Source organism: Maylandia zebra, linkage group LG15 (assembly GCF_041146795.1).
Source record: "Maylandia zebra isolate NMK-2024a linkage group LG15, Mzebra_GT3a, whole genome shotgun sequence".
NCBI lineage: Eukaryota > Metazoa > Chordata > Actinopteri > Cichliformes > Cichlidae > Maylandia > Maylandia zebra.
This window is the reverse complement of record NC_135181.1, coordinates 23,743,839-23,761,702: the sequence shown is the minus strand read 5'-3', so window position 1 is coordinate 23,761,702 and position 17,864 is coordinate 23,743,839. Positions and strand designations below refer to the sequence as shown.

The 17,864-nt window shown below is 39.3% G+C and overlaps 1 protein-coding gene across 1 annotated transcript in view; it reads left to right on the top strand.

The window, feature by feature from the left end:
* LOC101466308 (cnksr family member 3) overlaps nt 1-17,160 on the top strand; it is a 46,428-nt gene extending 29,268 nt beyond the window's left edge. The window contains exons 5-13 of the mRNA XM_012923918.5: nt 1,775-1,816; nt 3,911-4,030; nt 4,372-4,431; nt 4,590-4,658; nt 5,555-5,704; nt 8,987-9,117; nt 9,213-9,397; nt 11,083-11,169; nt 12,003-17,160. Coding sequence (XP_012779372.3) covers nt 1,775-1,816; nt 3,911-4,030; nt 4,372-4,431; nt 4,590-4,658; nt 5,555-5,704; nt 8,987-9,117; nt 9,213-9,397; nt 11,083-11,169; nt 12,003-12,307 — 1,149 coding nt within the window. The 3' untranslated portion in view covers nt 12,308-17,160. The remainder of the gene's footprint in view (nt 1-1,774; nt 1,817-3,910; nt 4,031-4,371; nt 4,432-4,589; nt 4,659-5,554; nt 5,705-8,986; nt 9,118-9,212; nt 9,398-11,082; nt 11,170-12,002) is intronic.
* The last annotated feature ends 704 nt before the right edge of the window (nt 17,161-17,864 follow it).

Genomic DNA, 17,864 nt, shown 5'->3' with positions numbered 1-17,864 from the left:
TTAGCTGAGGTAAAGCCTAACAAACGGAGACTGGCTACAACCACTCACGTGCTTTTCACCCGTCATTTAAAGTGACAGGCCCCTAATTATACACAAGCATAAACTATTAAGAGACTTTTTAAAAAATTCCCTCACTGTACAGTTACCATGAGGAGGGGAATTAGCGTCACAGAACAGTTTGTTTCACATCTCCTTCTCAGCTATCAGTTATCCCATAAAGAAAAGTGAAAAAAATCAGGTTTTCTCAGCTCTGTTAATGCTAAATCCACAGCTTAAGGATCTATTCTATACAAAGTCTTGTGCAACCAAGCATAAAGTCATGAATCAATGATGAATTGTATGTAACCCTTTACATCGTTGCAGAGTCTACCTGAGGCAGTCGTGCTGTCACACGACAAAATATGAGGGAACTAATTGTGTGAGAAGTTCAAACATGATGCATATTAATGCAGCTGAGGCGTACAGACATGTTTTATGCAACGGCAGAATACTTCAGCTGCAAATCAGCCAGACGTTTCATTAGTTTAGAACTTTATAATTTCCTTTAGGGACGGCAAAAGTTTGTTTCAGAGCTTCACATTTTGCAATAAGCTGGATTTCTCTTCATTTATTGAAGTATTCAGAAGCGGATGTGCACTTGGAAGTTTTCTGCAGCGTGCCACCTCCCTGCATGTGTCTGCAGAGCCTTCTGAGGCGTCGCCCTGCTGCGCTGTCATGCAATCATCCTGTCAGCGTGTTTACGGGGAACTGTTATTTCTCCGACCGCAGCAGGAATCCTCTCGGTGTCTCTGGGAGGCGTTCACCGTCCCTGCCTCCTGGTTTCACTCTCCTGTAGGCTGTCATTTCTCAAATATTTGTTTTGCCGCTGATTCCCTTTCTCCTTTCCCGTGTTTGTTTGCCACACTCACAGTTCTGGCTTCTGAATGGAAAACCTGCCAAATTTGATATGAGCAAGTTCTCCTTTTCCCCAGATGTGAAAATGCTCCACTGCATCTGTTTTCTGAAACAAAAAACTTCTTTAACCATCAAGATGAAAATATTCTGTCTGCTGTACAGTAACACGATATTAGCCTGAAAGTTCTTTCCAAATACAGAACAACATAAAAATAAATTTACTGTCGTCATGACTTTTAATTCTCTTCCATAACTAACTGTAAAGGTATGACTGTCAAGGCGAGACCCCATACAAAACACAGCTGTAGTTGTTTGGCACCAGAATGTTGTGTGGAAAAAGTCTTATTTAGCAAATGATTAAAAAATTACAATATTAGAAAATTGATCAGAAAACAGTAAGAATAGGAGTTAAAGAAGAGGAGGTGAAGCATTGATTGATTGCCATCACTGAATGACATTGTATGGAGATTTTGTTTGATATCAGATTTTACAAATTCAGTCTTCTAACGTGAAATATTACCAAGGACATCCAGACTTCAGATCTGTGTTCATGAACTTCTCGTCCATCCTGACACCTAATTCAATTTAGTGTGAACAGTATTTGCTTTTGAAGCAATACTAAATTGGGTCACATAGTTTAATCATGTGACTCTGTTTTCCTTACCAGCATGGGTAATTTCCCAACTCTTATCAGTTGTTTTTGTGTCATACGCCACTTCAAAATAAAAGCATACAATTAAAAAAACCAAAGGCAGGGGCTGCCTTGTTTCTCTGATATTTTTTTGTTTTTTGTTTTCTCTCACAGTGATGATAATAAAGCAGATGTTGGACAGATGTTTGTGAGATCTCTTAGTCTCTGTGTTTATGTCTGTAATTCCAGGACTGCACAGTTTATGAGATGGAGGAAAAGATTCTGGAAGTGGTGAGTGCTGCTTTTGCTTTTCTTTCCTCTGTTCGAACATAGGTGTGTGTGTGTGTGTGTGTGTGTGTGTGTGTGTGTGTGTGTTCGGCTCAGGCACATCCACTTCCTGTCTTAGATAAGACTTCCTGTTGTTTCAGGATTCACACTTGGATGAAGTTCAGTCACTTTCCTTCTCATAGCCAGTTTGTCATGTGACCTCTTTTTATACAGTAGCACTGCTGTACTGTTACAGCGGTGGATGTTCATTTTACACATGCACGTTGTTTAAATTCATGTGGTCAGAGGATATTTGATATGTAAGTAATCAGAGTTTTCTTACACAGGAAAAGCGCTTTGAGTCTACTTTTTCTGTACTCGTCACATCTATAAGATGTTAACTTGGGCAAACTTGGCTTATAGTGACAAGTGGACAGAAAAGCTTCAGCTTACAGTAAACAGAACGTGGCTGGAAATGGACCTGATGTTTAATGTACACACTGTTTTAATCCTCATGGAGACAGATGGGCGAGTATAATGTGAATAAAAGTGTCTTTCATGAACTAAAGATTTAGTCTTAAAAACTGCTGAAGTATAACATTGGTTTTGCATTATTTTTTTAGTAATATTTCCAGTACTTTATGGGATAAATATCTATGAAGCAAATTTACTTTGTCTTTGTAAGGGGAGCAATAAAGTCACCATATTTGAAAAAAACAAACAGCAGGAAGCTGACCAGCTATATCCCCAGAGGAGCATGTTTTCCTGGTTTACTTGTAATTTCCTGCTGGTTTGTGTTTTCCTGGTCAGCTCTCTGCTTCCCATGAGCTCGGGCTCGGTGCTGCGCTCCAGGCCTGGGTGTCTGGTCATTTGTGATGATAATATGAGGCTGTTCTCGTTCTGCAGAGGCATCAAGCTCTTCTCCCGTACAACAAAACCAAGCACCGTCCCCACGTCCGTATTTGGAGCTTTTATTTGATGCTTTTCCAACTCCTGTTGCATCTGTTGTTTTCTTTCCCTTTTCCACTGAAAGGTCAGAGGTTTGGATCAGGCAGATTTGGTGCAGGAGGCGATTCAGCATTTCAGACTAAATTTAGAGCACTTTATAGTCATCATGAGAGATGTAAGCTAAGACCACCATGCTGCCAATGGCTTTCTGTCTTGAATCATGTTTTATTCTTTATTCGAGAGAAAACGCACGACAAAAAGTACCTTGTTTCGTTTTCAGTCCAACGATATTACACAAGCTATAAAACACTAAAATGTAACCACAAGACAAGTCATAAAATCAAATATGCAGTTGATGTCGTTTAAAATGTAACCGTGAAACTCAAGCAGTGTACAAGCTGGTGTGTAGAGTTTGATTCCAGAAGGTTAGCAGTCAGAAATGTATTATTTTATTATTTATATAATTAGACATTGTTGCATATGGTCAAAACAGTATTTGCAGTTCAAGGATCAGAAATGCCACTTAAAAAATGGTAACCAATAATTTTCTCGATTAGATCATGGAAACAAGATAATTATTGTCAAGTCTTTCAACTGTGAAATCCAAACCAGCACATTTATTCTTACATGTGCATGTTTGTTCTACAGCAGGGTAGGGTTTAACCAACAACAGCAATATGAAAAACTAGTGTTAAATAAGGCAACACAGACTTTAACTCATATTTACACAAACCAGTCAGGTGCATAGTCACCACCTCGGGCCCATTTTGAGGATGGAAAGGCCCAGGTGTATAAATCGCAAACCTACATAGATACGCACCTACATAATGAATGACACCTTTACAAAATCAATGTAAACCACGTATATGCATAATTATAAACCGCTAATTATACAAAATAACAATGTTTTCCCTGGCATTTTTTAATAACTACCAGGTGGGTGACACCTGTGGTTTCAAAAAGGCTTCCAGTTTTATAAAAGTGTATAAAATCTGAATCAGACTCTTATATCTTTTGAAATAATTTTTGGGGTTACAGTATGGGACAGAAGAGTGAGCAGTGTAATAACACACTGTAATACAATTGTTGCCTGATAACTGGGTGAACACTTGCATGTATCCATCCATTGGACAAGCTGAACCTATTTGTATATATTTTCTTGTTTTTCAGTCCCGAGCGCTCAACAGCATCTGTGAGAAAACTGTCCAAGCGACTTCTGACCCCGCAAAAAGGGAAATGTCCTGTTTGGAGGAGGTTCACATCACCAATGTCAAGCCTGGGGAGGGACTGGTGAGGATTTTCTTTTAAAGGGCATAGAATAAAAAAAGAAAATACACAAATGGGACAGAAATGATCATTTCCCTGTTGGGCTATGTCAGCGGGACGCCGCTGTCCGATAAGTACTGACTGCTGTAAAAAGAAAAACCCACAATATGACCCCACTTCCCCTCATTAACAGGTATTTTAGTGCTATGCCATGAACCACAACCAGCGTTGAATCAAAAACAGAAACAGATGTAGGTCCAGAAAGGAAAACCCCATCACCACCACTGCAGCGAGGAATTACAGAGGAACTGTGGGAGGTGTATTTATGCAGAAGATCCATGTTTAAGTTCTGTTTTATCTTTCAGGGGATTTACATCAAATCCACCTACGACGGGCTTCACGTCATCACGGGAACAACAGAGAACGTGAGTGAGCCTCTGGGTCTTCTTCGCCGCTCATGTGCCATTTATAGACTTAAAAAATCTCTCCTGAAAGTCTTCATCACTACCAGAGATCATGGAAACATGCAGTCAATGAAATGTTAGTCTGTTAAACTCTGCGCTTCTCTTTGTGTGCTGTTCAGTCTCCGGCAGATAAAACCCAGAGGATTCACGCTGGAGATGAAGTCATTCAGGTCAACAAACAGACAGTGGTGAGTCGAATAGCCACAAGTTTCTCATCATTTTGGGAAATGGCCTTAGTCATTTTCTTAGATGGAGAGATCCCACACACGTCTGCGAGGCAGGACGTAGCTTCAACACTTGACTGTAGTGTCAAGTACCTGAGGATTCTCAGGTATTAGTTGTATAACAATCTTCTTGGATGACACGTGAAACATGTTCACAAACTTCACAAAGTCCAGCTGTCTCTTTTTTTTTTTTTTTTTTTTTTTTTTTCAAGCGACAAGTTGTATCTTCTTTATTTTGTCTTATGTATAAACTGAAGTGTTGCGACTTTTCAGTATGCAGGACTTTTTCCTTTCTGTCATATATTTAGTGCTACAACAGTGAACACTAATGTTAAACGTGGCCTTGTGAAATAAAAGGTCAGACTTCAGACTGCTCTGAACCATTTCAGATAGGCGAAGAAAACACAAGCTCCACCCACCTACAGTTCAGATATGCTTATTTTTAGCAGGAGCAGCCAATCAGAAGGAAGTTGGCTTTAACATGTTTTTCACTAATGAAGATATCACAATATTTATTAAATGTACATACTCCAAATAATTATTAGTGAGATTTATAGATTTTACAATCATGCAAATGCATTGATCTTAATAAAATATTTATTATCATGTAAGTGTAAATGTGATGTGAATTACATGAAACTGACTGTAAGCCAATAAACAGCTTGTTTCAGACAGTACTAAACCAAGGCCAAGTATAAGAGTTGGATCCGTTTCCGCAGGTTTCATAACAGTTCACAGCTCACAGTACGTGAAATGCTTCATTAAACGCTGACGTTCAGGGTCGTGAAGTTTAAGGTCTTTCCTCATGCTAGCGCTCTCTAGAGGCTGCAATTCTCTGACTTTTGCTCTGGTTGGTCCAGGTGGGCTGGCAGCTAAAGCACCTGGTGGGGAAGTTGAGGGCGGAGTCTGGAGGTGTTGTCTTGATGCTGAAGAAGAGGCCCTCTGGACCTTCTGCCAGCTTCGCACCGGCTCCACTGAAAAACCTGCGCTGGAGGCCGCCGCTTGTGCAGGTGAGCCGCCGCTTGTATTGTGCTGAAGTGCTTCTCAGCAAAATAAACGACTAACACCAGGGACTGTCTCCTCCTTTTCATCCTTCCTGATGGAGGCCCTCTGTGGTGGCAGATTGTTCTCCTGTCGTGGAGAGGTCAAATGATGTGGGAAATCCCAAGCTGGAGTAGAAATGGACAAGTACTTGTGTTGCAGTTTTTCTACCTTTTTTATCCACAAGTTCCACATAATTTGATGAAACCAAAAACATGATGACTGCACAATAAAAATGAGGAATTCAGGCCTAAAGCTCTGTGTAAAATGCAACGCTTGAACATGATCTGGAGTCTTTTTGTTTTCTAATGTATTCTCGCTTCTCTTTTTCGCTGTAACATGAGCTCAGTATTCGGACTTCCCAAAATGAATCTGAAATGCAGATTAACAGTCCTAACAGCCCCCGTCTCAGGAGCGTTTATTTGTGTGCTTGTATGGACGAAAAGAGAATTTTCATCAGTGAAAAACTTCGCAGCAGAATTGAGCAGGTAGTCTGTATATCCTGAAATCTCAAATTCGCTACATTACCTGTGTTTTTTCTTACACACAAACATTTTTGTGAACTCAGTCACTGAGAAACTGAAGGTTTTATTTCCCCATCCACAGATAAATCAGTGTTTGGCGTAACACGTACTCAAACCTGTTTGCTTCTCTCTTGCTTTCCTGATGCACAACAGAATTTTAAAACATCAAAATTCACAATGAAGCTTTTATGATTCACTTTCCTGTTTTTGTCGTCAGGATTGAAACAGTGACACAAATTCACCCAATAAAACTGACTGATTGTAATCCAGCCTTTACTTGTTAACACACTTCTCTTCACTGTAAAACAAAGAAGTCGTCCTTGTTAAGATTTTTTTTTTGTTCTTCTGATATTAAAACATGCAAACATGTTCTTGTAAACCTCTAAAATTAAACAATGAGCTTGTAAAGGGCAAATCTTAAAGATACAACATTTTCTGAACATTTGACCTTGAAGAAGAGCTCAACATAACATGATATTTAGAATCACCATATCATTTCTTACATCTTTATATGTTGACAATACAAACAATGGCATTAAGAAACATAGTTTGAAATAGCTCTACATAACTTTATTGACACTTTGGCCTTCAGATTCATCTACTGGCCCTGAAAAAGAAGTGAGGAGAGGTTCTTTTTCCTGGTTCAAACTGGACATTTGGGAGTGATTGTGTTTTCGATTTTAGAGAAGTCAAAGTTTTTCCTGTGGGGGGGAAAAAGAAAGAAAGAAAAAGCACGAGTGTACAAAGTTCTGGTTAATATCGGTAAATGTGGAAGGATAATGGATTCTTTCTGCAGAATTTCCAGGTGAGGCGTAGTTGACGCAGGTCCTGAACCTGCAGCAGCTGTAGTGTTGTGACAGACGTCACTGCATGAAAGTGAAGCAGACTGTGTCGGTAAGAAAATCAAGCTGCACGTGGTGGTTTTCAGTCTTTGTCGTAGCTTTGAGGTTTTGATTCGAGCAGAAAACGCAGCAGCCGCTCAGTCTACAGCTCCTCTGAGATGAGCGGGTGAAACAATGGAGCCCTTCTTCCCTTTTCCTGAAAAAAAGGAAGATAGGAAAAACTCTGCGTTGATGTCAGATCTGCGGTGGCTGACTCACACTTTAGTTCACAATGTGACAATCCTGCATTCACCAAACCACCTTCAGGGGTTTTGTGCTGACAGGGGTCCAGGATGTGTGTGTTTAGGGGAGATAGGAATCCAGAAAGGCGCTGGGTAGCTCAGCTGATGAGCTCAGGCTCTAATCTCAGTCTTTCAAAACGGATCTGAGATCTCTTATCTCATCGTCACTCCCACCATTCACTTCAAAGGTTACGCCACCTGCACTTACATTTGTTTATCTTTTGTTTTGTGAAGTGGGAACAATGACAAGCCTGAAACTATTAGAATGAGTAATAATAAGTTAGCTCAGTCAGCTTGGTGTTAAAAACAGATGACTGAATCAAGTAGCAAAGACCGGGGTCACTAATGGAACCTCTTATTCTTATTTCGTGAGACAAGAGCTCCACCACTGGAGCCACACCCACCCAGCAACAAACATTAAAACCCACTCATGATTATTTTCTAAAAAGCCGAGTCACACACAGATGTTACAACTAAGCTTAGTGCAAACTCTGGTGTCCAAGCGACGTGGCCCCATGAAAAATTACAGATCAGTTCGCCAAGTACACGACAATAAGAAATAACACATCCTTACAAGGTTGGCTATTCCAGTTTTGGCTACTCACATGTAACAGTTAAAGGTTTTAGGTTAAATACCACGAGCTAATATCAACTGCTGTTGTGACATTCACCTTAATTCATTTGTTGATGAGTAACAGCAACTACCAAAGTCTTAAACACCAAATACAAACCTGTAGCTTGTGACTACGACACCTGAAACATGTCAAATTATGTGCCTGTTTGTTAATGCTGGGCTGATTATACAGCTGATTATGATGCTGTTTTTTGTTTGATCAAAGGGCTTTAGAAAAATGTCTTGCTCCTTATTTAAACACTCCTAGGCATTTAAATGTTGGCAGTTATATTGAAGCATCTTACTGGGTCTTTACATATTTCAAAACTGATTCATCACATTTGCTTCGTAAACATCAGGTATACTGCAGCAATCCTGAGGTTGACTGAATAAGATAAGACAAGATAAAGATAAGACTTTATTGATCCCACAACGGGGAAATTTTTGCATCACCTCAGCTCAGGTACAGATATCAGAAGGAAATACAAATAGTACAATCAATGAAATGAACTTAACGATGAAATGAGCCCTTTTAAGGGAAGTGTATGTGTGTGTAAATGGGTGTAAAAGTGGTAATGAAACCACTCAGTTTCTGCTTGTTTTGGTCTTTCGTTGGATTTTTCACAATTGGGAGCATTCACAGTATCGCCAGACTGGATTAAGTCTGGCATGGTTAAAAGTGGCTGCATTGAAACGTCCTTTAAACGTGTTTTTCAAAGTGCAGGTGAAACAGAAAACGAGCTGAATGAAGTTCCTGTGTTTGTGAGAACTTGAAAGTGAGGAAGGAAACAGAAAAGCCTCCTCTGAGCTGGAACGACTTTCGCTTTTGTTTGACGATAAACGCAGTTCACAAAGTCATCGTCTGTTGTGTGCTGAGACACAGAAGCAACCAAAAACACAGATTAGAAGAGACAAACCAAACGTGTTAGTTACATGTGATTCTTTTGTTTCCTTTATTAAAGGGCTTAAATTTGTCTTTTTTCTTTATTAGACCTCTCAGGGAGCGCCAAGTCTCTATAAATCACGAGAGTCAGAAACCTCAGATGCTCCTGGAAAGAGAGGGAAGACGACCATCTTGGATTTGTATATCCCTCCTCCCCCAGAAGCGCCATATGTCCCGCTGTAAGTACCTCACTCAAGCTTCAGTATTTCAGAATCATCTTTATTTATTTTCTTTTTTATGCCTGTAATGCTGAGTTTCCTGCTCCTTGTGGCAGAGATGGGAACACAAGCGTATTTGCAGGTGTGAAAATGCGTCCCAAGTCTCCAAACTCGCATCTGGATGCAGACGTGCGGCAGCGGCGCTACACTGTAGCAGAGGAAAACCGGACGTCTGTCGTCCCTCCACCTGAATCCAGTCATCCTATCCCAGTTCGCCTCAGGCAGCGCTCCTCCTCACGCTGTAAGGACACAAAGGCTCTTAACCTTACTCTAGAGCAGGGGTGGGCAACTCCAGGCCTCGAGGGCCGGTGTCCTGCAGGTTTTGTATAATGTGTATGTGTTAGTCCCCATAGGGAAATAGTTCCTCTGCATTTAACCCATTCACCCAGTGAAGCAGTGCAGCGCCCGGGGAGCAGTGTGTGGGGACGGTACCTTGCTCAGGGGTACCTCAGGGTAGCCGTTCAGTGGAGTCGAACCCCCGACCTTCCGATCATGGGGCCACCACTCTACCTACTGAGCTATCCCTGCCCTTTTAGATCTCACCCTGGGTAAACACACCTGAATCAAATGATTAGTTAATTACCAGGCCTCCAGAGAACTACGAGACATGTTGTAGAGGTAATTTAGCCATTTGAATAAGCTGTGTTGGATCAAGGACACATCTAAAACCTGCAGGACACCAGCCCTCAAGGCCTTGAGTTGCCCACCACTGCTCTAGAGCTTAGTCTAACAATGAAAACAAAGCTCAAACTATACTTTGAATAAGAAGGAAAAAGTTTAGTCCTGTCCCAGTGTTTTATATCCAGACTAAGTTTATAGGCTGAGTGATTCCATGCCCAAGGGTCAAAATATGAAGCGACAGCCAGCAGCCAGTCATCACAGCACAAAGACAAAATAAGAGCACCACAATGAGGGGAAAAACATGTGGGTTATGATGAGTTATACAACACTTACAGTACCACAGGAAATGAAAGCACATAAAACCACAATCAACTGTTTTTTTTAGTTGTTGTTTTTGTTTTTTTTGCTTGATGCATAGACTGTTCTCACACATGCACAGCAGCCCTGAACTTTTGTCAGAGGCTCACTTTAACCTCACAATCCTTTAACCTCCTGAGACCCAAACTCTTTCATGGCATGCGTTTTTAATTTGTCTTTGCTATTTGGGCTGATTGGGACCTGACGAACGTAAAAACAAAGAATTCCCTAAAAAGTTTTTTTTTTTTTTTTTTTTTTACCTGATTTTTGTTTCTGAGAAAATGAGATCCACATAAGAGGACAATCATTTTACATTTCGATAGAACAGTGGCAGTATAAGAGACTAGACTAAAATATAATGTCCACACATGAGGTTAACCTGACAGTTCTGTAGTTCAGTCCCTGTGATTTCATGTGAGAGAATAGCAGATCAGATGATGTCATGTGTCTGGACCAATCTAGCCCCATCAAACCAAACAAAGCGTTTCTACTAATAAGACTGTGTATCCTCAGAGAGCTTCTGTTGACTTTAAGGCTTGATTTCATGAACAGTAATTCCTCCCCGCTGAGTTTGGAGCCGTTTTGTTCTGGTTTTGGTTGGAAACACTGGGATATAGTGCCACCTTTGTCTCTGGAGTCACCACAAAGCAACCTGAATGCATTGTATTATATTTTGAAGCTTTACTGGGTCATAGTAATCAAGGACACCTTAAGCCAGGAGTGGTTCTTTGGGGATTTAAAGATGAATCATTGATTTAGAAAACAGCCTGATTCTCCCAAGAAGAAAAAACCCCAAAAACATTTCTGTTAGACTGACTGCAGCTAGCTGTTTATGGGCCATATTGGTTTGTGCTCTAATATCTGGCTAAGTGTCAGCCTGAGGTGGAAGTAGAGGAGTAGTGTCTCTGAGATGGAGCTGATGTTTTGCTCTTTCTGGACTCTTCGCAGGTAAACCCAGACCCATCTCCATGCCTGTGGAGGCATTTTCAGGCGTGTCTGACCGGCTCTCCAGGCCCAGTACTCAGGGAAGGAAAGGTAAGTCCCACCTGTCCAGCTGGACCAGACGCAGTGAGCGCCAGTAATCTGACAGTTATCAGTAATAGCCATCTGTCCAACTCATTAAAAGGCAAGGACAGACTGTAGCAGGGATGGGCTGCGTGCTTTGAATTTTTACCTGGTTAATCATTAACCCCGAAAGCTGCCACTGCATCTGCGCGACTCATTTCATACTCTGCTCAGTCTGAGCGTTAGAGCACTTCACCTTGACGAGCACGGTGCATGTTGGCAGTTTGTCCAAGATAACAGGCAGTTAATGAACGGTTAAATAAAGACACGTGAAGAAGTGGACTGTTTTCCACTGACGGCAAACACGAGGCCGACAAAAGAGCGAAGTTTACACACTGCTGCATGAACCTGTGAGGTTTAAAGTGGAGTCATCCTTAGAAGTTCAGCGTCGAATTTATTTCTAAAAATATTCTTTTTTTTTTTTTTTTTGCTTTGTTTGCATTATTACTTTTCTTTTAAATGAACAATTGAAACATGAAACGTCATGTCCAGATTTATCTCAACTGTTTCTTTAAAAAGACTTGCTTACTTGCTTTGACCTGCAACTTAACAAGTCAACTGTTACTTTTAGCTGTTTTGTACGATTCAACAGGGAGGATGGAAGGATAGAAGCTCGTTTAGGGAGGAGGACTTGCTTATTATGTCTTTTCACTCACATGTAAATCCAGTATGTAGGACTACCTCCTTTCTTCTTCGGTACAAGGTTGTCGTAATTAGGAACATGAAAGCCGTCATTTAAAGGTCTCGCAGCTAAAATGAAACAAGCCGAATAATTAAATAATTAACCTGTTGTCTTCTAACAGGTAAGGACGTCCTGCACATGTATCGGAGTAATGAGGGCATTAGCACTATCACGGAGGAGGAGCCGTGTTTCCCTCTGCCGTACCGAGGTCACCCATCTGTACGTGGCGTCGACCATATCAGGGGCAGCCAGTGCTACATTAACGCCAACCTGCACAACACAGCCACCATACCTTACCAGGAAGTGGGGTCCAAAAAGGCTTCTGCCTCCACTTCTGCCGCTGTCTCTCCCACTAAGGGTGTAAACAAACAGTCCACGTCGCTGCTCGGCGGCTGGCTGGCTCGACTCAAACTGCTCAGTCACTGAGGAGGAAAAGCTCAGTTTGAATTTTATTAGATGAGACAATTATTCTCACCTGGTTTCTGGAAGAGTTTTTAATATTCTGCTTTTAAATATCCATTTAAGTTTCACGGTCCTGATAAAAGGCAATGCAGTACATCATTTTATAGTTCTGGATAAAAACAGCAGATCGTGGACTGTTGGAGTTAACCGAACATGTTAAGATGGTGAGGAATTCATCTCAAAATCTAGCACCACAGCAAGGAAAAAAACTAATCCGGCATAGTGCTTTCCACTTAATGAACCTGATACTGGAATCTACTGATCGCTCATTTTCTGTTTGATTTATCAGTCATGGAAAATTTGAAGATTTTAAAGTCGTCAAGGAACCTTTTGACAACACCAAGCTGAAAACAAGCCCCACCCGGGGGGAAAAAAACACTGCAACTGTTACAGTTTTTATATATATATTTTTAATCATAAAGGAAAGTTACATCTCAGAGTTAGTTTTAAAATTGCTGCTATCATTTAGCAGAATTATCTGCAGATGTATGGATGCTTGAAGGATTGGTTTGCTGCAACATTCCAGCTTCCATGTTTTCCCTTTGGCCTGTAGTGCTGTAAATTCATCCAGATACCTATATATATTTTTTTGCCTTCTGGTCTATGTTACAGACCTAAATGTCACCTGTGTTGTGGCCCAGTTACTCTAAAAAGACCTCTGCAAACCTTGTTACGGAACTGTTTTCCTACCACTGTTTACACCTGACAGCTAAACGAAGAGCGCAGCAAGCTAAATGTAGCTCAGCCAAGGTGATTCAATTAATGTTTGATTCTGTTGTTCAACTTCATCACAGGTAGATGGAGCCTGTTTATTGCAGTGTGAAGAAAGAGTTGTGATACAGGGTGTAGTTTGGTAAAGAGAAAATTGTTATTTCTCAGAACTGCTTTTGGAATAACTATGTCAGGATTTCTGGAAATAGACTTCTCTGCTGTAGTTTTTGGCACTTTTAACAGCACAAAAAAATCTCACTTGGACAACTCAAACCAAAGCAGTCTGTAGACGGATACAGAGGACTACATGCGAGAGGTCAAATATAGAGATTTGAATTTGTGGTGAACTGTCCCTTTAAAGTTTTAATTTTATAACCTGATCTTCCTCACCTACCCATATTGAATGTTTCACATGTAAGGAGGAAAGGGTTTTCTAAAGATTATTTAAAAAAATGCTTCATGACAGAAACTTCAAATATAAAAAAATATTTTGAAGGCGTTCCTCAGGGAACCATCTCGGAGCTCTTCAAGTTTTTTTTACCCAGTTTCTAGGTCATGAATATTTGGTGCCTTTTTTACTAATGAAACATTATGCAAAAGCTCCTAAGCTGCTAGGGTGACTCTTACTACAGAAACTGGGCAATATGGCTACAAGTGTTGTTTTGTTTTCATTTTAATCTTCTTTTTCTTTGGATTTTTTTTAATCGTAATACTTTGGGTGGCAACAGCTAACAATGAAAATAGCTCAAATGTTACTCTGAGTTGACCAACAGAAGTCAGTTTCCATCTTCCAGTTAGTTTTATGTCAAAGTTGAAGCTGTGATTCTAATGTGGAAGATTTTATTTTCTGTCACAGTGTACAATAATAACCTCTTCAAGCTTTTAGGAGAAGATAATTTAGCCGCTCATATCATATATAATATACAGATTTTAAATACAGCTTAACTGTTATATTTAAAGAGGACCTTTTATTAATTTCCTGTCATATTTACTGTTTAAACAGTGGTTGCTCATAATTAAAAATGGCCAATTTGTGGGTTGATTTGGATGCTTTTACTTGTGGTTCTTCTACATATTCTACCCACTGAATTTGAAAAGAGGCAGGCTTTAAAGGGGGAGGAGCTTAAAAGGCTTGTTTTAGGAGGATGAATGAATTCATCAGTAAGGCCCAGGATCACATAAATAAGGATTCTTTTGAACTGCCAGTCATGGAAATGGACACTACTAGAGTCCAAGAATGAAATTATGATGGAAATAAATAGATCTGGTTTTTGATCTGTTTAGTGTTGAATTAAAACATTTCTCAGCATTGCTTCTTTTTTTTAACATTGAAAATAAAGGTTTCACGTGTTGACCATCCAGATTTAAGGCAAAACTTCTATTTTGGGGCTTTGATCTGAAATAACAGATTATAGCATGCTGAATCTGCTGAAGATGAAGCTGGTTTTTGTTTTCAGTAGACTTCTTGTTTTGTTTTGTTTTTGTTTTTTTTATTTTCAAAACTTATCAGTGGATTATCAGAGCCTTAGCGTTTATGATTGTTGAAGTATTTTTCTAGTAAAAACACCATTTGTAATTAAGGAGCCATTAGTGCCTCTTTAGATATTTTGGTTTGTATGCATAATATGGTTTCTAAAAATGTTTTTATCTTTTGTTCTTTTCTCAAAGAACTTAAGATTTGTATACATTTCTAACGTTATCAGGGACATGAAAGTGTTAAAAAGAAGAAAAAAATGCACATTTCTTTTTAACAGAGGGAACACGGCAAATAAAAACAGTGAAATGATTAACCAGTGTTTTAGTACAAGGATTATGATTTTATGATTTCAGAAAGCAGTTCAAAAGCTACTCTACCTGAAAATATGCTGCATCCTTTTGTAATAGCTCAGAATGTAAACACTTTGATTTATTCTTTGTGCTAAAAACACAAAGTAAAGAGAAAAACTTGAACCCTGACGTGGAACAATTCTGAATCCGAAACTGAAATCGGGATAGAAGCATCCCCAGTATTGCATTATGGTTCCAACTTGTCGTACTGTGGAAGCTGTGATGTTTAAACATTGAGGTAATAAATGAACTGGAAGCATAGCACATTTAGTGTAATTCATTTCATCTCATGATCCAGTCATGATCGAGTGATCAGGCCACTGTAGCTAATTGTGGTTTCAGTCAAATCTATTTTACACCCCTAAAATAGATTTAGAATTAACTTTGATAACAGATTTAATGGATTTAAATACATTTGAAGTATCTAATATAAGGTTTAATTATCTTTGTCATTTGGCAGATTTGTCTGCAGGAAGCTGACAGAAATTTTAGGTATACTTAAAAAAAATTTTTTAAAAAATGATTACGTTCTCATCTCAAGTATTTGTTTTTCTTTTTATTAATGGACTCAAGAAAATGTATATTCTCTTAAGAAATTCTTTGCAGGTTTAAGGTTTCTATAATGAAAAATTTCCTGAGGGCGTTCCTCAGGGAACCTTTCTGGATCCACTGATATTCAAGAACTGTGGACTTAAATGTTGTTGTTTTTTTGTTTTTTGTTAAGTCTTAACTTTTCTAAAGGGTTTTTCTAATTCACATTATTTGCTTTTATACAAACGAAACCTTATGCAAGCATTATAAAAGATTCTCAGCGTGTATAGAAAAATTTTAAATGTGTTTGTGAGAAAATCTATAATGTGTCATTTTAAAAGTGAACATAAATCTCTTTACTTAAAAAAAAATAATAAAGTTTAAATGAACACACAATAGAAAACAAAGTTGCTTCATTGTGAATGCTTTTGGAGGGAGTTTGTGTTACAGCTTTACTTTTTTTGGTAAGTGGCCTGTATTTGTATAGTGCTTTACTAGTCCCTAAGGACCCCAAAGCGCTTTACACATCCAGTCATCCACCCATTCACACACAGGTGATGGCAAGCTACATTGTAGCCACAGCCACCCTGGGGCGCACTGACAGAGGCGAGGCTGCCGGACACTGGCGCCACCGGGCCCTCTGACCACCACCAGTAGGCAACGGGTGAAGTGTCTCGCCCAAGGACACAACGACAGAGACTGTCCAAGCCGGGGCTCGAACCGGCAACCTTCCGATTACAAGATGAAGTCCCAACTCTTGAGCCACGATTAAAGAAGACCCGCTTCTCTTTTCCTTTTCTTCCAAGTCTTCTGTTCCAATTGTGGATGTTTATATTATGTATACTGAGAGGTGATAACACGAACATGGTCATGTTAGGCTCAGAACCACACCCGCCACCATAAACTGAAACTCGGTGAATTAAATATAAACTCCAAATCAAATCACAAACACATAACAAAAACTAAGAACCCAGAAAATCCAGAAAAAATCTGATACATAAAGATTACAAAGATTACAAAACTCAACCAACACCATAACATCAGAATCCAAACTTGACTAGAAATGAACCAAAACTATAAAAAAGAAGAGTCCAAATATCAATACAAAGTAAAAGCTCAGGCACAAAACCCAGAGTCCATGACATAAGTAAAAAATGTAGGGCGTAGTTGAGTGAGGTAAATGAGTTTTGTAGAGAAAATAGAAGTTTGACACCATCCTTTATTTTTGCAGAAAAATTAATAGGATTTTTTTTCATGCTTCTGTAAATATATAAATAAGTTGTAGAGCACGTGAGGTGCCAACTGTAATGCTGTGTTTGAAGTGGGGTGTTGCAGAATTGATCTAAATGTATAGTAGCCATAAAGACGGAGGAGTTAAAATGCCTTGTTTCAGAGGGAGGATGAGGTGCAGGAAGGCCCAGTGGTGAAAAATGAAAACCTGGAAGTGGAAATGGGCGGAACTGATCCCTTTTAAATCAGCTGAAGTGAATAAGGGGTATACATTTATTTATTTTCCTCTAATGGCCACTTTTGGCAACAGCTGTTTAGCAAAGTTAAAGTGTTGAAGTTCACTTGTTTCTTGATGATCTAAAGTGAAGCTGGTTTGTAAAGTTGTCCTTTTGTCAAACTTCATGCATCATAATCTGATTTTGCTCTGTCTGATTAAGCACAAACGGTCCCTCTTCAGAGCTCTGTGTTTTGTTGCCTCTGTAATGCTTTGGAAAAATAAAGTGCAATTTATTTTGAAACTTTGCGTTCAATATTTTTATTTTTTGGAAGTTATAGCAAAGCTTATAATTTATATATTTTTTAATGTTAAATTAGCAGCTGGATTATAATGATAAGTATTAAGCTACAAAAACATAAAAAAATGAATTTGAGTGCAGAGGGTCAGTAGGGTCCTTGGTTCTCAAAAATGTGAGGAGCACTGATATTCTATTAGTACCTGACAGTCATATGAGATAAAACATTTGAATATATATTTTAGAAGAAGCATTTTAATTTGGTGACTGCAGATAATTTAAATACTAACAAATGACAAAACCATTTAACCCATGCTGTTTATGTCCTGTCCTAGATTCTGTTTAATATTGATGATATAGAAGTTTCATAAACTCCCCAAACCTCATGTATCAGTTATGATACCCCTGCTGTTACAGGGTTAACCTGCATTTCTGCAGGCGTTCCTGAGCCCATGCACCAATTTCCATGACAGATTTGTATTTTTTTAATGCAGTGATGCCTGAGGGCATGAAGGTCACTGGCATCCAATAGTTACTTTCATCCTTGTTCTTTGCACACGGAAATTTCTCCAGATTCTCTGAATCTTTTCATGATATCATGTAGTGTAGATTATGAGAAGGTCAGTTTTTCATTGAGGAACCTTATTCTGAAATTAAAGATGCATCTTTTTTGCAGCTCGTAGTTTTCATGGAATATGATAATGTATTTG